This window comes from Cataglyphis hispanica, chromosome 13 (genome assembly GCF_021464435.1).
Source record: "Cataglyphis hispanica isolate Lineage 1 chromosome 13, ULB_Chis1_1.0, whole genome shotgun sequence".
Lineage (NCBI taxonomy): Eukaryota > Metazoa > Arthropoda > Insecta > Hymenoptera > Formicidae > Cataglyphis > Cataglyphis hispanica.
The window spans coordinates 3,779,973-3,807,934 of NC_065966.1; the positions used below are offsets into that span (position 1 = coordinate 3,779,973).

Genomic DNA, 27,962 nt, shown 5'->3' on the forward strand with positions numbered 1-27,962 from the left:
ATGAATATCAGTCAGATAAAAATAGATTTCATTTATATACTTTTTTATTTTTAAGTATTTATTATTAATAAATAAATACATGATATATGTATTTATTTATTAATAAGATTAAAATAGATTTTACTATGGATAAAATTGCACTAGAAAGCTATCAAATATTGATTAATTCTGAAATTGATATTTTGTTCTTATTTATATTACGCTCACGCATATACGTTAAATCTATTTTTATGTCAAATAAAAATTACATAATATTTTTAAAAATGTTAACAAATTTGTCAAGATTTTTATTGATATTTTTTATTATCATTAAGAAGATAATAACACAATCAAATTATATAATTAAGTATTATTAAAAACATTTTTAAATTACTACGACATACAATATTAAACACTTAAAAAGCTTAATCTTTAAAAATCTTTAGCCTTGAATTCTGTTTGTCCAATCTTTTATCATATTTTTTATTTAGATATGAAAGATCAATTAATTATCTCTAAATGTGTATATATATTGATAATATGTTTTATATTTTTATCGATAATGATATAATAAAAAGCATATTTTTTTAAACTTATTTATTAAAAAAAAATATATAACAAATATACAACACATATAACAAAAGCGATAAAATTTGTTTTGCCCACAAAACTCTTCATCTGTAAAAAAATTTAATTTATCGATTGTATATTATTTACAAATGATATTATACATCTTGTGGACAAGAAGCTTTATCACAACTGTGTTACTATCGAAAGATTTAACAGAAAGCTACAAACAGATGAGTGCAAAGGTCAATGGTCTCTCGATTGCTCCGGCATCGACGTCGACGAATTATTATTATTATGGTATAGCGATCAATTATTCGATAATATACATGATAGTTTTACTAATTGTTAAATTTTTTTATTTAATATTATATCGGACAGATAAAATTATTTTGAATTGTTTCAAGCTTCTCGATATATTTTTGAGGAAGCATTATACAAAAATGTTTTAATAATCGTGTTCTTCACATAACGTTTCGTAGTTAGAAAATGCAAATCAATTTGATGGATTAGCCGCAATTAAATTCAATAATAAAAGTAAAATGGGAGTAGTAAACAAAATATTTTTTAAAAAATAACAAAATTTAAAAATTACGGCTACTATTTAACTTTATATTTATATTTAATTAATTTATATGTTTTATTAATCGGATCAATTGATTTTTTTTGTTGAGATGCGATAAAAATAAAAAATTCTATAGGTAAAATAATTATAATGATACGATTGCGAAAACAATCACGTTTAAGACAAAACGCACACAATATAAAATTTATTAAGTACTTGAGGATGTACAGAACATTTTAATATGACAATTATAACGTCATGTCATTAACATTATAAATTTTAATTATATTTATTGAATATGTGTTTATCTGTAATTTTTGCAATAAATCCATTTACAAGCCAATTCTCTAAATTTATCAATTTGTTTCAGAATTTTGCTGTTTTTTTAAAGTAAAGACGCAAAGAAAATAAAATAAAATAAAATAAAATACTTTAACTGATAGAGCATACAATTTATATTAATGAATTAGAAATTGCTAGAAGAACATATATATATTAAATTTTATAAACATATATACTTTATTAAACTTCTTTATCTTTAAATCTATAAAGAAAATTTATTATATTTTTTAATAAATGTTTTATATCATGCAGTTGGCACATAATAAAAGATTATAAATTAACAGCATGACGCATGCTAATGAGTAATCAAAGACAAGTGTTAATTGACTGCACAATACGTTGTAAATTTTTTTTCTGAATAGAAACAACTTGCGTCATAATTCTATACTCTACTACTACTTTTATTATGTCAGAGAGACCGCCTTAATTTAATTTTGTCATGATACGCTACTGCTCGGTGAATCGTAGCTTCATTGATTGCGACTCTCGTACTCCAAGCCCATGGTTGTCAGGGGGCGAAAGGAAAGGAAAATCCAAATGAACGTGCATTCAGGGTTGGAGTATGGGATCAGAGCGCCCCAGGAAGACTCTCGCTAACTTTTTATACGTAAAACTATTTTCGTTAGAAACTACCGCAGCAACAAGCAATAACAGTCAAGTCCGATTAAAATTACTTTAATAGAAATCCGCAAACTTTCATGTATTTTCTGAAATATATCTGATAAATATTTCTTAAATTAAAAACTTTATAAAACATAATAATAACAATATATAAAAAATATCTAAAAAAACTCAATTATATTAAAAATCATGTTGTGTGTGAAATGTATCTGGAATGTATATATAAAATAATACATATGTATAAAGAATGCATATGTAAGGACTAAACTTTGACTATACGATCAAAAATCTTCTATCGTGCTTATAGTTAAAAATACTAATTTTTGAAGAAAAAAGGTTTAAAACTCAGAGAAAAAGAAAGAGAGAGAGAGAGAGAGAGAGAGAGAGAGAGAGAGAACATTTCATTAATAATTGATCATTTTTACATAATTTGTCATAGAAAAAAACAAAACATTTTTCATAAAAATTAATAATCCACGCATTGCTAGTGTTGTTTTTTTAATTATTGATTTAAAAAGATTTGTTATCAATTGTCAATTTATCTTAAACATTAAATGATTTTGCTAAAAATGTAAAGCCGCACAAATTTTTTTCGAAATATTGATCAAATTATTTTAAATGCTCCTATTTTAATTTAATATATTATTTTCCCTTAACGCGTATGAAAATTCTTAAAACTCGAAAATTTCTTTGCAAAGTTTGCCACCCAGTCGTTCAATTGCATGATATCCTGCATTCTCGACTACACACGAATCCACGCGTGCATCTGCGCGTTGGAGAAACATCCCGAAGGTGGGGCAACCACCATAGAGAGCATCGCGCCATCGGTAGGGTAGATCAGGGATGATCAACGGTATGAGGGGGTACAATTGGAGAAGGGGAAGGGGGAAATTATAGAAAAAAAAAATGAGCGGGTGATATGCCTCGGCGTGATAGCTGTTGCGGTGACGTCCATGACGTCGATCGGTGGTGCTGCCAGCGCTTTTACCTTGATCCCCTGATGTATGTATGTGTGTGTATACATACACACATATGCGTACGTATGTATGTCTAGTACGATGATGATAGTGACGTTATACGTAGAACATAGCGGGGTAGGGACATGGCTCACGGTGACGTTTCTACGAAGGTGGCGCCGGCAGTCATGCTGATGGTGGGGTAGTTGTAATGATGGTGGCGGTGGTTGGCGATGGTGATGATGCTGATGGTGGTGGTAGGTAAAGGGTGGCCTCTCTTGTACAATCGCCGGCTGGTATTAGAGTACTCTCTCAGTGCGCGCGTATCTGTCGCGCGTCGTGCCGAAGCTCCTCCTCGTCTCTTCCGTGACTTTGGTGGTAGCCGGTGACATATATACATATACAAACGCGTCGGCCAACGGGGGAGTAATCGTGGGCTCGCGCAATCGCGAGCGTATATGTGTGTGTATACATGTGGGGTGGCTGGCCCGTGTTCGACTGCGCGAACGATAGAGGGATTGAGAGAGAGAGAGGGAAAAAGACATAGAGAGGGTGAGTAGACGCGAGGGTGGCGAACGCCGGTGGCGGTAACGACGGCGGTGTCGGTGGCGGCGTCAGTGCACGGAAGTGGCTGTGCTCCGGTAGTGGACGGTGGATAGTGTAGTGCGGTTGGTCGGTTGGATCGGTTAGTCGGTCGGTCGATGGGTCAGTAGATCGGTCGCGGGGGGTTGATTTGCCGTTCGTCTCGCGTCGCCGTCGCGTCTCATTTGGAATCGAGTTGAGCCACGTCGGGCATCGTCCACGAGGCGCGAGCGGCGAGACGACGACGACGACGGAACCGGAAAAGGGAGAGAAGGAGAGAGAGGAAGAAAGAAGCGAGAGAATGAAATCGATAAGAAGGGACCTTAGGCGCTGGTTTCGCAAAACGGGAACGCCGGTGCGCGACGCATAGAAAGAGAGAAGACGAGACAGAGGACAATATATATATATACATATATATTCTCCTGTGAAAGAGTGTGAGTGTGCGGTGCGCCGACGACGAACGCACGCGACGTACGGAAACGACATACGCGCGTGTAGTACGCACGCAGGCGCGGTGCCTCGTACACGAGGGTGGAACGAGATCCGCGAGAAAGGGAACGTAATCGGCTCGGTTCGTCGACTTGCTTCGCTCGCGAAAGGGCGGTTCTTGGATTCGGAGCGCCGTGACCGGAGGCCGAGGGAGAGAGCGAGAGAGACCGGAAGAGGGTACAAGAGAGGATACGCGAGAGAGGGCTCGTTCGTTCGTTCGTTTGCATTGCGTCGGCTCAGGAAAACAGGTAGACGGAGGAAGAGGGAATCGACTGCCTCTCTTTCTCTCTCTCTCCCCCTCGATCTCTATTCGCCCTCGCTCGATGGGCTACGCCATCGAAAGAAGGTCAAAGATCGATCCTCGGGTCGACGAGGGTCGTGACCTCGTCGTACGCCGCCGCCGAGTACGAAGTGATCCACGCGCGTAGTAGTACTATTCGCTAGTAGTAGTACGCCGGTCAGAAACGCGGAAGTTGTGTACTCGTTGAGGAGAGGAGGTGAAAAAGAGGTGGTGGCGGTGGCGTGGGTGGAGAGAAGATCGATCGGGCGGAGGAATCATCGTCGCGACGCGAAGATGAGGTCGATCGACCAGCAAAGAAGAGACCGTACTCACGGCCTTCGTTGACATCGGCGATACGTGCGGCCGATTTTCGACGAGAAAAAAAGACGTGTCTCGCGACGTGAATAAAGACGAGGACTGAGGACCGATCACGTCCACCTCGTCAATGCTCGTCGTTCGCGAACGCACTATCGCATGTAGAATAGAAACATCCTCGCGTGTCACCCCGGGACACATCATTGTCGTATCCACGTCTTGGCGTCGAAGATCACGAAGAAGACGCCGAGGAACCAAAAACGCATCGACGTCGTCATCGGCCATAACCGGATGCTGCAGCACAAAGCTGGAAACGAAGCGAAGATCGAGTCTTCCGAAAGGAGGCGATCGTCGAAATTGGAGCCGCACGTTTTCATTCTCCGATTATTACCCTAACTGCATCCTCGGATAGACAGACGTCCCATGGAACTGGGCTCATTGACCAGATCACTCATTGCGGGCTGATATGAATGTGAAAACGCGCGAGAAAGACGAGGGAAATGAACGCAAAGCGTGACGAAGAGAGCACGAGATATTAGGGGGTCCATTAATAATCGGATTCTCTCGGGGAAATTGCCGAGGAAGAAAAAAAAAAGAGACGGATAAGGTATAATTTAATCGCACAAAGCGATCGCGGATAACGGAAGGAAAGATCGAGACGAAGGAAAAAAAGAAAGAAAGAAAGAAGTGGCCATACGAGACACTGACGAGACGACACTGACTCGGGACGATCTTGCGGTGACAGCAACGAGAAAGAGAAGGAGAACGGGTTCGCGCATTACGGGTTTCTCGTATAATGTCACGGGACCCATATTCGAGCAGTGGCGTGGTAGGTCCCGGTGGTGGCACACGCTCACCACGCAGCGGTCGTCGTGTAGGCGAACTGCCGACCGTCGACCGTAGTCCATCGCGTAGTTATGCGAGCGGTCGTGGTAGTCCTCTTGGGGGTCGCAAGCAACGGGGTACACGCAGCGGCAACAACTCGCCTGAGCATCTCGGCTTTGGCAGCTACCATCACCATCAGCTGGGCAGCCCGTACTACTCCCGCGACGAGGACCTCGGCAGTCCCGTGATGCTCGAGGAGAGGGGTAGGAGTATGTCGACCGGGGGCGGTGGGGGCGGACATCACCGATCCAGAAGCGCCTCGAGACCCGCCATGTCCAGCTCGGCGGGCATGGTAGCGCGTTACACCAGCCTCGACCGTGCTTCCGCCGGTGTACTCGATCATGATCGCGAATTCGTGCCGATACGCGAGCCGAGCCGCGAGCGTAGTCGCGATCGCGGCTTGTACCTCGAGGATGAGCTCTACGGCTCCAGGTCGGCCCGCCAGAGCCCGAATCCGCACATGCTACGTGACAGCGGCGGTTACATCGGCGAGCTTCAACATCAGAATAACGATCTGCAACGGGAGCTTGGCAACCTGAAGAAGGAACTCGAGCTGACGAACCAGAAACTTGGCAGCTCGATGCACAGCATCAAGACGTTTTGGAGCCCGGAATTGAAGAAGGAACGAGCGCTGCGCAAAGAGGAGAGCACCAAGTACAGTCTCATCAACGAGCAACTCAAGCTGCTTAATTCGGAAAATCAGGTCAGTCGAGATTCTGTTAATTCTAATCTGCGAATCGGTCGATCCGCGCGGTTTTAGCTTTGCGAGTGCGTGTATCGTCTCTCTCTCTCTCTCTCTCTCTCTCTCTCTCTCTCTCTCTCTCTCTGTATGCGTTTGATTATCGGATTCCGTTGGTCTTGCATGGATACAAGCTACATATATTAATCCTCGAAGAGCCGTTGCGGTTGAAATGTCGCGAAGTGTCTATCTCGGAAAACCGCGATAATGCGCGGAACGTCATCCTGACCGAGATCGTCGCGGCTATCACGTCACGCGCGTCCTTGCGCCGAGGCCGTCCTCTCAAAATCAGGTCGCGAGATCCACTATGCTCCACGATAATCCCTTTCGTAACCGCGGGGTTGCGTACTTTAACACGTTTATTTGACTTAATTATCTTTAACCAGTATGGTCAAAAAGAAAGCGCATGTAACGAGGCGTAATAATAAGCAGAAAGTGGGTTAATGTTTTTAGGAGAAATTGTTATTTTCCAGAAATTGTGTTACATATTTATTGTAACTATTGAGTTATATATACAGGTAAATAAATGAGAAAGATTACGTAAAAAAAATATGCAACATTAAGGAAATAAAAAATGAGTTAAGCTCGAGATGAAAGAAGTGCGATGAATTTTCAGAAAAATGATAGAATTAGATCATTATTTGCCTTTCTCCTCCCTCCCCAAAATTATTGAATTATGACATAATTATATGACATCTTTTTTAAAACAATATCCAGCTGAAGAAACTAAAAAGATTACATATAAAAAAAGATATATTAAAGTATAAGTCGCGCGGAAATGGGTTAAACCTCTTTTGAGGAGAAACCCTTTGACGAAACAGCGTATTTTTACAAGAGCGTTGAATTATTTTCTCCGCCGAAACATATGTTTTACATTCATTTTACAAAAAGAAATACGTATCTTCCACATTTTGCGGAGAATTTTAATCTTAAAAATTGAAACACACATAGTCACGTTCTTTTACAGTTTTATGACGTCAAGAAGAATCCGCGACACTAGACGATCAAAACCTTTCATAATATATTACTCGAATTAAAATAGCGGTAGTTTATTCTGCAGTAATGTACTATTGCAGAGACTTATTATCGATTTACTAAAAATGCAACACGAAGGGGGAGCCACCTTTATGCCGATTTTGCCGAGAACGTCGCATAATCATTAGTGAAATCACTGAGGCTTTTGTAGTAATTAAATCATTACGGTAATGAGCATTTACCAAATTTCATATCAATTAATGTACGGAGTATAGCGTATTGAGTGAATGTCGAATCAATCATTTATAATAGGCACAGCAACAAGTTTCACACAAATACATTTTGCACACAACACACACACGCACGCACACACACACACACACACACACACACACACACACACACACACACACACACACATATATATATACATATATATACATACATATTTTCACATCATAATTTGTTTTTATATTTATTTATTTGAGATACTTATTATTTGATACATTGACTAATTAAATCAAGTGCAAGCTCTGTCAAACTTTATGACAGTGTAATAACAGAATTTATGACAATAATTATACTACATTATTTTTACGTAATCCATTAAATATTATCAAAAATAAAAATTTGTTTAAGTTATCTTTTTTTTGTGATTTTGCAGACATAGTACGTATTTAATATTCTTATAAACTCAAAATTTGATAAGTGCTGTTGACAAAAAATTACATCAATCTTCACATAAGATACGCCGTGGCTTGTAATCGCGAATAAAAATAATGTATCTCTTACTTGACATTTTTTTTTTTTTTCGACGAGATCAATGAAATTTACATTCGAAGTTTTACGAAGCGTGTGATTTCATCATACACGTGCGTACATGCATCCCATTTTCTCGTCAACGTATATACACGCGTTTCGCGTGTACTATGGCATCGAATGAGTCATTGCCCCCGCGAGTGAAAGAATTTCACAGAGTTAGATTTCTCTGGCCGGTTGCCCACGTTCATGCCACTATCTCCCTTTACCTTTACTCCTGTGTCAAAGTAAATGCGCGCGCAGTTAGACATTTCTCTTGTGACGTATGTATTCGGATGCTTACCGGATTTACATCCATCCATTACAATCCATTGTTCTCGACATTGTGCTCGTACGAAATTCGCAATCATGGACAAGTGGATACTGCAAATTATATCAACAACGTTTTTATACGATTCCTGTACTAATCAATAATCGGAGCACTCCTCTTGTTGAAAAAATATGTATTTAAATTATACTATATTATTATGTAAAATATATAAAAATAATAATAATCTTTCTATAATAATTATAATTAAATAATTATATTAAATTATAAAAAAATATGTTAACATAATTTAAAGATTAGCGCGTGAAGCATATATCTCTTGCGCAATATCATAATTTTTGCATATCAAAATTAAAATGCCTGCGTTTATCCTATTTTGATTCTAAAATCTCACGCAATTAAAAGTGTTTTTAATTAAATGCGGAATCTTCGTCGTAAAATATTCCCAGTGATGTTCATATTAATAATCTCATATGAGGTAGGTACTTGGCTCTCTGCTAGGAAATATTATTAAAGTTTTATTTTAATTTCTGCTTTGCAAACATTAACAACATTAATCTCGTGCAATTTTATTTACTTTAATATTCTTTTTGAATCTCTTCGACCTGTCATCGCGAAGGACTAAAAAATCGCGTGTAATTTTCCGGAAAAGTCAGCGGAACATGCTGAGCAAGCTAATATTGCTTTGTCGCATCGTGAGAAGAAGAGGAGTAACACGGACGAGAAAGAAACGTCGAAAGAAATAATCCCCATTCGTTTCTCTCTCGTCTCGAGTGGAAGTCTTCGATCGATCCGCACAGCCTCCGGCAGACTCTTCCTACGCCCTTCCTCTTTCTTCCATTAACAACAGGAATCTGAGAACGGAACGTGCAAAAAATGCATTAAACTCTCAGCGACGGGGGTGAAAAGAAACGGCGAAAAGAGCGCGAAATTAGTTCTTCCATCTCAAGGTGGCTCGGTATTAATGCACGATGTGCATGTGCAAAGATGATTTGATTTTACAATTTTATAATACTTTTATTAACTAAACCTTTTTGATTAATATCTCTTGCAATAGCGTAAAAATTATGTTTTGTGAGGAATTGTTGCAATAACAGCAACAATAAATCAAATATTATATGTGTGTGTAAAACATGTTGAAAATGTTGGAAATGTTTTGTCTCTTCCTTTTTTCTCTTTTTATCATGATTTTTTACAATATTATATGTTAGAATATATAATTGCAAAATTTAAAAAAAATTTTTTTTGTATTCAATAATTTCATTAAGTGATGATATTTTGGATTTTATATTGAATGTTTACTCAAAATGTATATGTTAACTTCTATACATAATTTTATAAATTTTGTATTTTTAATATATTTTTATTGTAATTACAAAAGTATTTTTAGATTAAACATATCTGACATAAATAATACATTAAATCATATTTTATAACAAGACGCGTAAATGAGTAAATAAATCTCTGTATGACAGAAAATCTAATTTATTTACGAACAATCTTGATTTGTTTCGTTCAAGTGAAAGTGATAAAAATAAATGTGAATGAACGAGATGAATAGCAAATAATGAGCGAGCTGTATCTGTTATCTTATGTCATTTCTTTGGTTGTGAAGCTTACGTTGTACGTACATATACATATAGATGCCATAGTTATAGAATGTGAATCTGTTCGTGTTTAAGTGCCGACAATACAGTCCCTCATCTCATGAATGTTCACACGCCACTGTAATTCATTTGGAGTTGCAGCTGTCATCCAGGGCCGCGTCTATACGAAGACGGCCGACGTCCTTAGGGACGACAGCTATTGTGCTGTCACTGAAAGAAAAATGCAGCATAATGCAGCACTTGTATCCGGCATTCTTAATTATTTTATTGTTCATTTCCTGTGCTGTAATAACGCGTGATACTGTAGTACTCATAATGTTGTAGGAAGCAATCGAGATATTTAATATAAATTCATTGAATATTCAAATGTTACATTGAAAGAAAAATCGAAGTAAAATAGGTTGATCTTTTAATGAATATTACATGAAATTGCTATTCATTAAATTTCAAAAGAATTGTCATCAGCAAATAATAGCTGATAAAACATTATTCCCGATGAGTAGCTGGAATAAATTTATTTTTCTTCAATTGAAGGATACCGCCATTAATTTGGCGAATACAGAATCTCACGTGTTGCATCTCTTCCAGATGGCAAAATAAGATTCTCGTTTCGCTTAATTGCTACCGAGTCACCCAGTGACCTTTTCTATTTTCGTATTCGTTCGATCTTGTCGAATTCGTAGTTTTCATCTCTTTTCTTACATCTGCTCGTTTACAACCGGGTCGGGATTCTTGTCGTCTGGTTACAAATAAGCTCCTTTTTCTCTTTCCGATATTCTCCTTCTCTCCCTGTTTCTTTACCAAACTTGTCTACCGATGTCACATTATAATACAAAGAACGAGAGCGATGTATGCGTTAAAAGAACTCTCTCTTTCGAAGTTTACTTGAAGAAAAATTTTTTAAACTTTCATTGACTTTATTCATACTTTGGATTATTCATGAAAGTTTAATAGCGATGTTTGTTTTATTATTCTTCCTTCTGTCCGTTAATGTTACCTTAGATGCCCGTATTTACACCCGTCGTACCTATTGATCGGGCTGCTGTTTATTCTAGGCGCCGATGAATGATTAATAAATGTCGGAATGTCGAAGGACGCGGCGATCAACGGTGAAAAATATCCTTGAGACGTTGGAAACGTTTCCAAGGGTAAATCGCGCGGATTTAGTCGCTGTAAACTCGAAATAATGCGGTCGCACCATACTTACGCTATATGACATAGGGTCTCGTTAATCCGCCTCCGTTATATTTAGGCCGATCGATATATACGGATATATCGTATGTGCATCTCTCTCTTTCTCTACACGACGACAATCTACAGCATGTGTGAGAGCGTGGTCAATGAGAAAATTTCACTATCCATTGGGGTGGCGGCTAAAATAATAGCGCGAATAAATCTGCCAATTATTTTGTCAAGAGAGAGTATATAAACTTAGAAATATACATATATATATATATATATACATATATATATATATATAATACATTCATTATGAAATGCTAATATACAAGCGACACACGATACGTAACGATCTCAGTAGATATTTTAGAAACTTTTATTTATTACATTATTTCTGGTTCATTTAATTATAGAATGTTTAGTTGTTTATTTCGATTTGTTGACATACTGGCAGTTTGGCTGAAAGACCTTTATTCAGCAGTTATGAGGTTAAAATTATATTAATTTTTAACATAATGGAAACGCTATGCCAAGTATTACGCTATTAATGTCATATCAACTTTAATGTGCAACATATCCGCATTTACTGTAATTTTCTATTTTATTCATGTGACACATAATATATTCATTATATGTCTAATAGTATAATTCGCAGATAATTATATAGTAAATTATAAAAAACGCGAAGGATTACTTGATATAAATAATTTTTGTTATAGAAGCTATTTATGCACCTACATAATATATTATGTCATGCAAATGCAAATTACAGGATGTTAGTACCGTATAAGCTATATGCCATATGACCTATTGTGCGTGTGTCATAAATTCATATAAATATATACTCTCTTGCTGCGTCTACCTAATAAGAAAATAACTTTTTCAATATGTCAGTAGGCGGCACAAGCTTGGCTCTTTTATAAGTTGCATTTTTTTAAATTACTTCTATTGCATTACATCTATTTAATTTGAACAAAAATTTATATATAATTTCATTTATATATAAAAAAAAATGTGTTTGTCAAAATTTGAAAAAAGATTTTCTAGCTGCAAATTATAATCGATTATGTAACAACTTTGAGGCATGGAAAATACAATTTCTAAGCCCAGCCTCGGACGCAATCGATATCGAGCGGATTTGTGAGGACGGAAAAAACTTCGCTGACTTTACTGATAAATTGAGCTCTAGATAAACGCGAATACCAAAGAGAGAATAGAATATTTTATATGAATTCTATAAGAAGTTCAAATGACCATCGAGGCTAACAAATCAATTATGTCAAATATAAAAATCTTCTAACGATTGTAGAGAGACATTAACATTTTTTTAATGAGAAATGTAATATATTGTTATATCTTTTTCTACTATGAGAAAATAATTTTTAATAAGAATTTGAAAGTTATATCCTAAATTATTAAAATTTTAAATTAAATATCTTTAAAACATATTTAGAAAAAGTAAATCTAAATTTTAACAACTAATAAATAATCATTACGCTCACTTTTATTCGTAATTTTTTTTTTTTATTTGTTTGGATAAACGTGTGAAATAATAAGTAGCACAAGAAAGTAATGTGAGAAACATTTTATTAATTAGAGAGAGAAAAAGCTAGTACAAAATATTCTATTTGATAAAATTACTAATCCTTGCCTTGACATAGAATATAAAACACTATAATTCTGACATATACATACATGATCATTACTGAACAAAATTTTTTTTACAAGAAAAATTACCGAATTTATAAAATGCAGGTGTATAGTATTTCCAATCAAGATATTGAAGTTTGTGTATGTTAATAAATTTTACTAAAAAAAGCTGAAAAAAGTTATGTATACGGGTTTTGCAAAAATATATATACACAATATTTTTAGCGTCTAAATTGTCTCTGGTAAAAATAAATTATTTCCTATAGATATTATTGTAAATTATCGATTTTTATTATGCCTGTTTTGAGATAGCTCTCATAACCGGAAACATTATTTCATGCAATAAAAAGGAAAATATTGTTTCCAATAATTCGAGATTTTATTTCAAAAATTCCGGTTTTTGCGCGGAATAAAAAAAATTAATATTCTTTGTTATCGTATCCAAGCTTCAATGCAATTATATTTAATAACGCGAAAATTTAAACACTTGTAGAATATACAAAACTTATTACTTTTAATTGCGGATAATAAAAAATTATTTTGTAGACTCAAGTATCAATTTTAATTATAGTTTAGAGAAAATTTGAGTAATAATTTAGAAAAAATTCTTAAGTAACAATAATACATATTACAATAAGTAACTATAAAACAAAATAAAAGTAAAAGTGATTTTATTTGTTTCTAAATTACAAAATCTGCAAACTATATTCAATTTTACGCGCTCATTTAATGCATAATGCTTCTCTACATTATTTTTTAATTAGATAAGCTGCATTATCAACAAATCAGAGATATGTTGGAGTGTTGTGAGAGAAATGTATTTTATTGGAAAGCTCGCCTTTCTATCTAGGTCGAATGCTAGAACATCTGGCTTATATTGGAGACATCCATTAAACTCTACTTTTATTTGACATTTACGATCGATGGCTTCACTCGCACGTTATCAAGGAAAACGTTTACTTTTCCACATATGTGCGATCCGTATTCTCTAATCGCAACAAAAATCCATCACTATGCGCGCTGCTCGGTTTAATCGAGTACAAAAATGCCGACCTAACGCTCTATAAATTTATCCCATACTTCCATAATTTTCATTGACAAAATAATTTTACACATATTTTTATTAGCGTATTGTGTTGGATGACCATCTCATGTAAAATTATTATATTATTGCTACAATTTTCCTTGATATACTAAAAAATTAAGCTGGAAATTAAAATATATAATTAAAGTTGCGTTTTTTTTAAGATAAACAGATTCTTATATTTTTATCTATTAGAAAGTATTTTTTGTACTTTTAAAAAGTATGCTTTAAATAATCTTGTGTTTACCATATTCGTGTAACGACAAAATTTTACGAGACATGAAAAATTATTTGCAATATACAACAAGGTATATAATTAATATAATTTTTTTCAAAATTACATTATGCATCTAATTCTTTATTATATGTGTCTGCAATAAGAAGCTAACAAAGCTTAACAAAACACGTGACAGATGCAGCATCGTTCTACATCGATTACACTTTACACGGTTCCTGATAATATTTCATATACACTTTATTATAGATTATTGCTCGTAAAGGAGATGTGTTTGACAATAAAAATAGCGATGAATTGTAACGACCGGCAAAATTGTCGAAACACTTGTCGGCGACATCACATCGCGTCTATACACCGCCGTTATGCGAACTGTAGCAATTGATGCACCTGGCACACGGAAGGGAGAGAAATCAATTGTCTCTTGACATTCGCCGGCGAATGGATGCGCACGCGAACGATTTGTTTCAGTTTGCAACACAGATTGAAATAGATTTGCGGAGACACGAAGAAAGAGAGAGAACAAAGCTGCCAATAGACGTCGAGATTCGCGAGATCGTTCTTGCGCGGTGAACAAAAATAGCTTAACTGCGATTTAATCGATGTGATTTGATTTTTTTACAGAAAAAAAATAAATCTAGAAAAAATGTTCTCTGTGGCAGAAATTAAAATTCTTGAACGTATGTTAATTTCATGGAACTTACCATCTAAAAGAATATTTTAAAATATTTTATAATTTTTACAGAATATTTCATAATTAAATAATATTGACATTTGATTCCTAATTTTTTGTAATGTCAATACTGTCATTATCTCTCTCGACTTATTGGACACAAAATGTGTTCTTCTTAATTTTGTCTCTCTAATTAATTTTTAATCAATTTGATAAATATTTTTAGTTAACATTTTAGTTAACATTTGCAATATGAAAAATATCATGATAAAATATGTCGACTTTTTCGTATCACGAGCGATACATTATTGATCCGCACGAACGCGCGGCAATTTTTTTCCTCAGTATTTGATCCATTGCAACGATATCACTCCGGATTTATTTTCCATGTACTGACGTAATTAGTGTACGGGTCGACATGTGTATATCGTTGTAATTTCATCATGATGTGACGCCGGTTAAAAATTCCAGATTGCACATTAAACGTGCAGAAAATAGGCGAGATAATAATCGAACTTTTCTCTTTGAGATACAAAATTTAACCAAAACTATTTGAAGCTTCATGACGTAATCGTTTGAATACCCAGCGTCTCTTTACAAAAGATAAATTATACTTCGGCACACGAGAGAAAGGAATAGTATACATAAGAAATATAAACAAAAAGATCGACTAAACGGATATCTACCGTGTTTTGCATATCTGTTGAAAATATTTAACAATATTTCAAAGTATTACCGAGAGAGTTTGTCAGAAGAATTTTATTCTGTTATGCTTTGCAAGATCTTTAGTTATTCTCAAGAAAAATTTTATCGAGAAACCTAGAATATTTAAAAATAATTTTATTTTCGACGAATAAAAATTACGTGTATGAAAATTTCCTACAAAGTGCAACATATATGATATTAAAAGTTAATTTTAATTTTTTTGTATTTAAAGCTTCTTACAGATCATGATTACAGCATTTTTTTAATGACAAATGGAAAAAGTTACATTAAAAAGAAAATATGTTTTTATATTATTCTGTATATTTATTGTTCATGTATAATATAATTATGTATTTATATAATACATTAAAATATTGACAACTTTATAATTAACGTCATAGTAATATTAAATAAAGAAAGTAGTATTAAATAAAATCCACGATATTTTATGAGCGAAAAGTTTTGCAAATTCTAATATTTTTATGGATTTTTCTTTGGAGAAGGCGATTATAAATAATTTCCAATATCTTTTTGTGATTGAGATATTCTTTTGCAATAACAACATATTTATATATTAGATCTCAAATCTTCATTTCAAAAGAAAACGAGTCACGAGGAAGGAAAGAACGACAAAGGTACCTTAGCAAAACATTTGAAAATTTCATGAGCTGCTCTATTTGCCAGCCAAAAGCAATTTTCAATGAAACTTCTTAAATTATTAATATTGATTTGTTACGTCACTTTCTCCAACATAATGCGGTATGCAATTTAACACGCGCGTAATTTATCGTTTTACTCCCCATGTATATACTTTCGTGTGACAAAACTTTTTTAATAATATTTGCTATATAAACAATGTGTGAGTTGTAGCATAAATCTATTGAATTTATAAATTCAATCTGTATCAAATAATTTAATACAAAAAGATATTTTTTATTATTAAAAAGATTCTAAAATTACATTCTTCATTCTGAAATATGTAATTATTTAGAATATATCATTTTCAAACATTTAAAAAGATGTTTAATAATTTATGTCAAAAATCTGACATCATATAAACTTAATAGTTAAAAAATATATTATTCACTTTTTTGTTTTGAACATAAAAATGCTGTTTCGGGGAATATTTAGGACTGGGATGCTCTCACATAGTTCGCAGTCTTTTGGAATCACAAATTTCGATCCTTCACGTTCTCTCAGCGCGAACGAACCGCTGTCTCATGTAACATTGCTCGTGTTTAGGACGCTTCGTTCCATTTAGCTGTCGATGATACACGAGCGATGATGAGGGTGGCCATAGGATGATCGGTCAGGAAAATCAGCTAGAAAGCCCCCGGCCGATGTACTCTGACTTTTTTTTTTCGCTGGTGTAATATGCGAGGCCAAGAGTGGGCGATAAACGTGGGCGAGACAAAGAGAGGGCAATAAAGAGCATACCACCCTTGACACATAGCGAGAGAGAAGGAGAGGGAGAGAGAACGAAAGTTCAAGAGAAGGATGGAGGGGGTGAGTCGGTACCGCTCGATAATGCTTCTGCCTCCGCCATCATCCGCCGTTTCGTCCCCATTCTCTCATGCGACGTGCTTTTTCGGAATTTAATACATATTTTTTAAATTTGAAGCCTTAAAAAAAGCCTACAAGAGAAAAGCTCTTTTTTCGATAAATGAATATAATGTATAATGTCACTGCTGAATATATATATAATATCAAGTAGAATAACTGCCTGTGTAAACGGAATCCGTGTAAATGCAATGAGTTTCCAACGAAAATATAAAATATAAAATTTCTTCCATTAATTAAAAAGACCCTTTAGATCGCTTTATAAAATTAAAAAAATATCAATTTAATAAAAATAATACTTCTTAAATATAATCTAATTTGATTTAACTTAAAACCACATACACAAAAGAATTGCACATTTTCTACAGATGAAAATTTTTAAAGTAGATCTAAATTTGATAAAACAAAGCTATTATTTGTATTACTTGATTATTGACATTTAAATTTGTAGTGCTTGATAAAAACATCATCATAGTATTTTTCTACAATCCGCTGCATTTTATGTTAATCCGATAAATCCAGAAATTAATTTCACCATCCGTCAGAATCGATTCGAAACAACTGCCATAAAAGCGCACTTACAGCGTTGCGTTATTAATCGCGACGCGCGCGATTGCATCCACCGCTTTGCTACATTTACTCGGTGATTACGCCAAGGTGGATTTTACAGGATACGCAAACGACAAAGGACCGTACGATCAATCGATAACAACCTTGTTGAGAAGCTCGTCCGGAAAGCAGTCAAGCGAGTAGAAGATCGAGACGAGGCTCTCTTCGATGAAAGACTTTCTACGCTAGAGTTGCACAAGCTGCAATCGTCTAACGATTTGTTGGGGTGCATCATCAAAAGTGCCCGATTTGAAACGCGCAAAAAAGATTTTCTTATCGAAAATCCGAGCTACCCATACTCTCTGAATAAATATAAGCATTATATTTATATTTTTTTGCCTTTTTTCCTTGATTAGCTTAATGTTTATGATGATTTTTTAACTTGTTTAACTCGTATTTTATTATTTAAATACAGTAAACATTTTATTATTATATTAATATTTTTTAAAAAAGCATCTCGATTGATATTTCCTTGACAGTTGGAAAAATAGTATTTTTCCTCAAACAGTAAAAATATCGAGATCACTCACTATAATGCAAACATTTTAAATGTCAAGCTATTCGTTGTTCGTGGCCGCTGTCAAAAATTGAGTGATCATTTTTCCATACTTGGAAACTATGACTATCTCTGGATTAAACACATTGCCTCTAGGATAGCAGCATCTTCGAGTTTCCATCCCGTCAAGCAAGATCGATCCGGCTTTCTCGCATGCATGTACATACATCTATTTTTCTTATATACATGCGTACATCAATGTATACGTACTTTGTGTATATGTGCGTGTACTCTATTTTTTCGCTAAAGACGAACGAAGATTGCGGGTAAGAATCTTGAATATTAATTGTCCCGAAGGATGTATAAAGAATTGAAGTTATGATAGCATGATCGTTATTTTCTCAAGAAAACTGACCGCGTGCCTCTACCTCGTTTCTTGGTCGAGATCGATCTGCGAGTACAACGACCTCAAGATATATAATTACGATTATGTAGTTCTTGCGATCGGAGGCTTTACATAACGTCTACTCGAGTATTGATTGCAGATTTTTTTATCGTTCTAATTTCACGGCCACGAATACTTTTGAACTCCTCATTGTAGCTTTAATAGAATTATAGATAAGAATATAAATTTTCAAGTACAATATAAAATAAAATAATATTGGAGCTCTGATTAAAAAAAAAAATAATACTAAAGAATTAGAGCCACAAATATTTAGCAATTTTGCAAAATTTTGCGATATATATATATATATATATATATATATATATATATATATATATTATCTCTTTTATTTCCAAGATCCTTTTGATTCGTACACAGTATGAATAAATAGACACAATATAATATATGAATCTGTATATATTTCTGTGAATACCGGAAAATCGATATCGAACACAGAGCGACTCTATACTTGCGTTTGCTGATTAAAATCAGATCACGAAAATTGTGTTTCTTTGACCAGTTGAACATTGTTCATCAGAACCACTGCCCGTCGATAGTGATTTCAATCCCTGATAAAATCTACTAATGCTGTTTTTAGATTTGCTGGGGTCAACAATAATAGTATATATTTAGACAGCTGGTTGAGTTGATGAAAAATACGCAAATAACCCGATAATAACAAACATATTTTTTTTAATAATAGTTTTAAAAGAATTTTTAAAAATATTATTTATATATATTCAACATTAATATATATATATAATTAAGCATTATTTATTTAAAGACACTAAAAATAAAAATTATATTAGCCACAACACGATATACTCTTTTAGAAATTAAAACAAAAAATTTTTTAATTTTACAGATTAAGAAATTGTTATTATATTAGTTTTATTAATTAAAATTAATTATTATTATTAATTGCATAAAAATTAAATCATGTATTATACATATAAAAAAAATTGCTATAATTTTTCTTTTTAATTAGATGTATACACATGCACAACAAAAATTCTAAAACATCATCAACGTCAAACGTTATTGTTCCTCTCAATAAATATTTGCGAGTTTTTTGATTGATATTGCAATTATAATTGGGTTGTAGTGGTTATCAGTATCTATCAGATGCAAGATAGACCAGTTTTTCATGTCGGAAATGTGTGTTGCAAGGGACAGAGTTGACTAGAACATTAATAGGATCTCGTCTTAAGAGGGGCTTCGGTTAAACTTCAAACTTACATCTTTCTTTTTCCTTCTTCAATTTTCAACCTTTCGCTCGCGTCTTATCTTGCTAAAATATTTACATAACATTTATAGCAAACTCCGATTGCACAGTTATTGTCGCGTCATAATCATAAACATAACATTTAGTGCGGCACATTTCTTGAATATTTCAATATTGAACGTCGTTGAATATACCATAATCTTTTCTTATTCGTCTGTTAATAATATTGATAGAAAAATTCTCAAGCATTGGTTGTAAATTTTATTTGTATTTTCACCAAACGACATGCTAACAATAAATGTTAAACGACGTTTTGTTCTTGAAGTTACGAGCACTTAACTCTCTTTGTTCGATTTTTATGTTCTCTGAATATGCATCAAACGTATACGCGCACTCAACAATATTGCAAATTCTTTCATCGTGTTTTATTCGTGATATTTTATGTCACATAAATGTCCTGTAAATTCTACTAAAAAATGAATGTAATATCTCCAAAACATTTATAAAAAATTTGTAGCATTTCATCGCTCTTTGATAAGAATTTGATTGAAGTTGCAGTCGAACGTCAAGGTTTTTAATTTAACAAAAATTTAAGGATTTTGACGAATAAAATTTTAAATATTTAGACAAGCAAATAGACAAGCAACCTTAATAATCGAAAAAAAAATTTATTTTAAATAAAATTTAATTTTTAAAATATAGTTATCAACTTAACGTCAAAAAGTAAATAAATACGATAAATAAATAAGATACAATTTCTAGTAACAAAATAAAATCTACATTATAATTATTAATAAATAGCAATATAAAATAATAAATATCAAGATAATAATAAAATATAAGAGACTTCTGCATATACCACCCGCGGAGTTTGTAAGCAAGAATTTGAACATAGGGCGAGCGGACCACGCAGAGACCATGATGACCATGGATGATTAAGGGGAAAATGACGTTGCGCATGCTAGAATGCAATTCCCTGCCTTCGCATCTCATCCTGCATTACATCGCATAGCACTGATGCCACGCACGTCAAATCAGGTCAATCGGTAATATTGAACATATTGGCTTCCGTGTAGGAATATTCATTCGTAGATGTTCGTTGTAGCGCGTGATCTTCCCGTAATCGAAAACATTTGACAAAAGAAACTTTTATACACATACAGATATTTTCTACAATAAAGCGATGTCTTTCTTTATACCACAAAATGTTTTATTGTATTTTTATTTTAAATCTCGTTATTATATGCTGAATATTACGATAAATGTAATAATTGATACAATCTCTCTATTCAGGATTAAATTCATTGTCTCTTATTGAGATATTATATTCGGCCAACATATTACTGCTACAAAACGAAAGATGTGTATGAGCGAAAATCTTTATAAACTCTGGAACTGAAAATTAATTAATTTTTTCCCCGATTTAAACATATTGTTACATAACGGAAAAGGCATAATTAAGGATCTTCATAAATTCTGAAATTAACAATTATAATTAATTTATTTCTCATTTAAACATATTGTCTAATCAACTAAACTTTTTCTGCATTTCTCATTGTTTTAAAAATAATCCTTGTATTAAAACTAAAGGAATGTTTTACAATAAAGCGCATAAAGAAACATTCACGCATTCACATATATATTTTCTTTTTAGAAACATACAACATATACAGAGAAATATATTATTTTTCCCCAGACAAAGACAAAGACTCTCTGAATCTAGATTAAATTAAAACACTCGTTGTTAAATCAACGTGACAAGACGTGCGTTGCATGCGCAAAGCGTTTCATCAACACGTCGGTGTGCAACACAAACGTTTGTTAATCTGCTACACCAGAAGTACAGGCGGAAATCTTTTTTTTTTTTTTTCTTGCGACGCGACTTTTGTCCACCCACGCGCTTATGTCGCCGGCATCATTAACGATGTCTAAGGAGCCGAGACCAGAGAATCTTGATGGAACAATACCACTCGAGAGTCTACCACACATTTATAGTAAGAGTGTAAAAGAATAAAAGATTTATACGACCGGGACAAACAGCAATGTTTCCGCCGTGTAATACAATTGTCGGTGCAATAGCACAATTAAATTTTTTGTTTCTTGCTAATATTTCAAGCTAATACATCGTGCGAATAATGCATAAAAAAATTAAATTCTAACAAGCTTTATCGCTTTGACATTTTAAAAATTCAAAAGTTCACGCTTTTATAGTCTTTGGTATAGAAGTGGAATAATTTTAAATCTAAAAATAACATATGTCACATTTTATAACATTTGTGTTATTACGATCATTCCAGCTTCTATTAATATTTCTATTAATATTTATTCTATTTATTCTAATACCTTTATGGATGCTTTTATTTAAAAAAAAAAATTTCCTCTACTTTTATTAATCCCAATAAAATTTAAAACAATTTAAAAACTTAAAAGATAAAAGATTTTGACAATGAAGAATGCAACAAAGTTTTTGATATTTAATTTTCTTTTATAGTATGTCGTTAATAACGTAGATTATCATTTATAAATTATGATAATTATGGATATTTTTTGTTGCAGAAACAAAGCATGATGGTCCGTCAACTGGAAGAGGAGCTCAGAATGAGAATGCGCGGGCCGAACGTTGAGATACAGCAGCAAATGGAAGTTTTGTACAATGAGAACGAGCATCTGACTCGCGAAATCGCCATACTTCGTGATACAATAAAGGTAAGTCATGATAAACATTAACATCTAGATTATTACAAGATTACTTTTTCTCCGAGCTATAAAAGGGATTTAAATTAATTCTCTCTTTTTATTGCAATGTAAGATTATCTCTGTAAAATAACGGCGTTATGATCTTATATTTTTACTTCTGGTCGAATTTTTCCGAGGGAAAATTAATATCCGGCCGCGCGTTTGCGAGATTAATTTTAGCCTGCGTGACCGTAGGTCAGTTTTCCGCGTCTTACGTCAAAAATAATATAGTCATGGGCTCGAAATAGAATGGCGCATGCTATCGCGAATGTTTCCCGCGTTTGCGAGAAGAAGAATTCCATTATAATTCGGAAATAAAAGGGATGTAAAATGAAAGCAAAGAAGAAGCGTAGATTTTCTTGCGCAAATTTGAGAACATCGCAAATCATCTCCTTTTTCTTATTTTTGTTTTTCCTCTCTCGTCGACAGTTCTGAAAATATTCCCGACGTTTGTGAATATTTTTGCGCTCCTCTTAGGAGAAATAGTTCGGATCCGTTCGATATCTTTCTCACGAATATTTTTAAAACTTTAATTACACATATTTTGTTTCATCTATTTGACAAATTTTAATGTATTTTTTATATAATGGATATCTCTCTTTTGTTTTGAATAATCGTACGCGGGAAAACTATATTTGATAAATTATTTTTCAAAGCAATAGTTGTGGCAATGCGATCTTGATTTTTATAGTTTTGATAAATTTTTTTCTCGGTACGATTTTTTTTATTAATAATAGCAGTAAAATGTCATTAAAAAATTTAACCATTATCACTAACTGATTTTTCTCAGTAAAAGTCTTTCACTGTTTGCAATGCTATATTTATAACTGAAGTCATTGTTTACAAGTGATAATACTGATTCTATTTAAAAAAATATCTCCTCGATTTATTTAAAGCCCATTCACGGTATCTATTGGTGAATGCGTGTGATGCGCGAAATGAAATCCTTCGCGAAATAATTTGTCTGGTGATATGTGCCCGTGGTTTATTGACACTTCTCGTATACCATGCGGGCCTGCTCGAACCGAAATAGACGAAGGGTTTAGATCGTGTGCGAGGTAAACGACCGATTGTCTGCGCGAACAGAATTGTCTGATCACGACCAGAATGCTTCTGGAAATGTTGGCAACGCGAATATCAGTATCCCGTGATAAATTCATTAAGTCCATCATCTATGACGGCAGGGAACAGCGGCGTTGATACACTTAATGTCAAATTGTAGCACAGACATCTCAAAATCAGAGCACCACATTCCATACTTATTAAAGTATGTGAACATTTTTAATATTTTTAGAAAAGATATAAATATTGACTTTTGTTTTTTTTTTAAATATAACTATAAATAAGGATATTTATATTAGGACATTTATATAAATCAGTACGAGTTGTTTAACGCAGCTATTTTTGTGTTATCTAGTACTTAAAGTACATCATTTTAAGAGAGAGAGAGAGAGAGAGAGAGAGAAAGAGTATTGTAGAAATATTTTTTTCTTCTTTTTTTTTTATTTAAAAATAATTTTTAATACATAATATTTATTAATAATTTTTACATTTAATATATCATAAAATTAGATCAGTTTGTATAAAAATATTTTATTTTTATTGCAAGATAAAAACAATTTGTACTAAGTGCGTGTATCTGTATGCAATTTGTCTGGATACGATAATTTAAAGGGATATTGAATTGACTGAGGCATTCCTTCAGAAAATAGTTTATTTTGGAAAAGAATGGAGATATTTGTCCGTAAACATAAATTGTGTCGACCGAAATGTCGCAGACAGGTCAAATATACAGAAGCAACATTAGAGAGTAGGGAAGCAACTAGTCGTCTTTGGCCATTTGCCAGTTTATGCACTTGATTTCTCGTCTTTCCGTAAATTCTCATCATCATAAAACCAATGACCGAGTTTACCGTTATTACGAAGTCTTTGAAAATTGAAATGTTGGAAATTAATTACACAGTGCAATTCTAATTGTTTTCATTTCACCACTCTATAACTTCAATTCACTATATAACTTTAGACTTATAATTTTATTCTTGCAAGATTACTATATAGTTTTTTGTCAACAATATCCGTAATAGTACTTCGAGATTAAATGGACTATTTACTGCCATTAGATAATATGCTTTTTTTGAAATACTATTTATTCGAGACGCATATCTATATATCATTGTACAAAGATTTCTAAAGATTTCCGTTAAGAAGTTTAATTGAATTAATTATCAGGTGACACTTGATGTCTCGGCCGTAGAATTTTCACAGCGTGCGCTATCGTCCAAGCTTTCAGATAATATCGTACGCGAATGTTCCTCTCGCACAGCGGGAAAATACCGGCAGAAGGCCAGCAGCGGGCGTCTAATTCCAGACTAATTACTTTCCTGCCGTCAAAGAGACGCGCTAAATTTGTTACGTGGGCGCCAAGCGGGTGGCATTATTCGCTGTTGACTTACACACAGGAAGAGAAATGTTTTTGCATATGAACATATCGGAGCAAATATGAAAAACGCATATGCTTCGATATTAATAAATTCAAGATGTGTCAAGATATTTCTATTCTCTTGTGCAAGCGCGAATCGGGCGTATGAAAAGCTTATAGAGACACATTATCGATTTTTACACAAATAACCGTACAAAGTACACGAACACGAAATCTTATAAAAACAGCGTTCTTTGTCCTTCGCTGTAAAACAGATTTTTATTATATGGTTTGAAATGTTAATCTTTTTTTTAGAGCGCCGACCATATATGATAGTAGTAAATTATCTTTTATCCGACCTGTCAAAGTTTGCATTTGATGTAACTTTTGCCAACCTGCCTTGTAGATTTAAAATAATGGATTCATAAACATTTTGAAAGCATCGAGATCGTACATACACAATCACACACATACATGTGGTTCTATTGTTTAATAAATGTATATATATTATTATTTATATGACAAAATCAAATAAATTTTGGAAGTATCTAAATTGACACTGATTGACGTAACTTATATAAAAATTCCTTTATGCGATATATACTTAATTAGAAATTATCGATGCATATATAATAAAATAACAATTTTTTAAAAACAAAAATCTTTTTGAATTAGTATGATTATTAATAAAAGCGACAAATCGTGAAAAAAATTACTTTTAATTATTATAATTTGTTTATCATTAATTATTGATTTTTCTCTGTTGTAGGAATTGGAATTAAGAATAGAAACGCAAAAACAAACGCTGCAAGCTCGCGATGAGAGTATCAAGAAGCTCCTCGAGATGCTCCAGAACAAGGGGATGGGTGAGACATTGCTTGCAATTTCTTTAAACTACCTTAATTAATCATTTTTCTCATTATCTCATAATATCGAGAAATATTCATATATGACTGTAAGACCGATTGAATCATAAGAGGAATCGAAAAATTAGATGAATTAAATGGAAAATAGACATATTTAGATTTACTTATAATACCTAAAAAATCGACACATTATAATATGCATAATTTAATCAAATTTACTATAATTTGAATAAACTTTGTGAAGTCAAATTGATTTACAAATGAACATCACCTGATATTTTACCGGGAATCCCTTTCCAACGAAGAGAACCTAATTTTCTGTAACGAATTTTTCGCGTAAATACTGTCGTTAGCCTCGACGAGGCACCATAAAGGTGGATCGAATTATCTCGTTAAATTCGCGAACCATAACTCGTCTAAGCGAACAAATCTGTTCCCTTTGAGAGCATTATTGTGATCCATATAAACTCGCTATAACAGCGCGTAAACTAGAAGGCAAACTAGAACCACTCGCGAGACAATACTAATCTCGCAAAATAATTCTACGAAGAGATATAAAAATACTTGAAAAACAACTGGGAAAGTTGAGAAAAATCATATCATAAACAAAACTTTCCATATTCACGACACAATTATTATTATCAAAATAATATATCATATTACATTTGGCATACGCGAGTATCCCAAATGCTGAACTAATATATCAAAACTTTTTTTTCTATTTTATCTATTTTTATAAACGGATAGAAGTAATTAATATTAAAAAAGAAACATTTTTATTATAATATCGTTCTATTAAATATATATTATCTTTAATATAATATTATTCTATTTTTTATTGTATTATAATTACAAAACAACTATAATTAATTATATATACATTCTATTAATTGAACTGTATAATTCTAATTATTATACAAGAGTAATCATAATATGTAGAAGTAAAATTAAAAAGGATTGCACTTGAGCAAATTAATGCGATAATTATTAGATCTATTCATACACGCGCGCGCACACACACACACACACACACACACACACACACACACACACACACACACACACACACACACACACACACACACACACACACATCCATGACTACTATCGATGATCCGTGAACCTGGAACCAAACAGTTCCCCCAAGAGTTCCTCGTTACTTTCTGCTGTTTTAGGAAAAGAGGAGGAAAGGATCATGTTCCAGCAAATGCAGTCGATGGCCCAGAAGCAGGTCCTTAAGCTATTTCTATCCGTGTCGCCATACATATATTCATAATTATAAATTTAAATGTATATATATATATATATATATATATATATATATATATATATGTATATATACATTATGCATCGCATACATATATATGTATATATATCTGTGTGTATCACTCACATTTCGATCAACGCTCATTACGCATTTTCGGCGCGCATATGTATATATATATATATATATATATATATATATATATATATATATATATGTATATATATTTATCTATATTAATTATTTCTCGAAATTTGTCTATACTATCATATACATATATGTGTATATATATATATATGTATATATACGTATGCGTTAACATTAATCGCTATTCATTATTCTGTATGAGTAGTTTGCTTGCAAGTAGTTTACAGTTATGCACTGCCAGTGGCTTTACTTTTCGCCCCGTGTTATCGTGCTCACGCTTGAACTTCTGTGTCATCTGATCTGAGAAAATAAAAAAGAAGAGAAAGGGACAAAAAAAAATCGGAACAAAAGCGAAAACGAACAAGCGAGCGCCAGGGAGTGAGTGGAGTAGCCCTTATCCTTAATACGGACGGCTCACTCTCGATTCAGGGGACCACAACAGGGTTTTGCGAGCCTCTCCGTCCGTCTCGTGCGACTCGACTCGATCGTTGCCCCCGAAATCGATCGGGTTCTCGTGAGCGGAAGGGTTCTCCGTTCTGTGTTTCGCAATAGGGGCGAGATTAAGGTACGGTATACATGCTAGATCGGGGGCCGGTGATAGGCAGAGACGATTGAAGCTACTAACGCAACGCCTCGGTCAACGGACATAGGAAATTCTCAGATTGAAAATTCGATTCAAA

General features: G+C 33.6%; 1 protein-coding gene across 10 annotated transcripts in view; it reads left to right on the forward strand.

Annotated features, from left to right (window-relative positions):
* Positions 1–27,962, forward strand: part of LOC126853911 (ELKS/Rab6-interacting/CAST family member 1) — a 111,903-nt gene that overhangs the window by 37,353 nt on the left and 46,588 nt on the right. For 3 of the 10 annotated variants that reach the window (XM_050600081.1, XM_050600080.1, XM_050600082.1), the window contains exons 1-4: positions 2,966–6,284; positions 22,407–22,556; positions 25,775–25,871; positions 27,047–27,102. In XM_050600081.1, the coding sequence (XP_050456038.1) occupies positions 5,493–6,284; positions 22,407–22,556; positions 25,775–25,871; positions 27,047–27,102 (1,095 nt within the window). In that variant the 5' untranslated portion in view covers positions 2,966–5,492. Of the gene's footprint in view, positions 1–2,965; positions 6,285–22,406; positions 22,557–25,774; positions 25,872–27,046; positions 27,103–27,962 lie in introns of those variants that run through there. The other 7 variants (XR_007688042.1, XM_050600071.1, XM_050600073.1 and 4 more) reach the window with 3 other exon arrangements.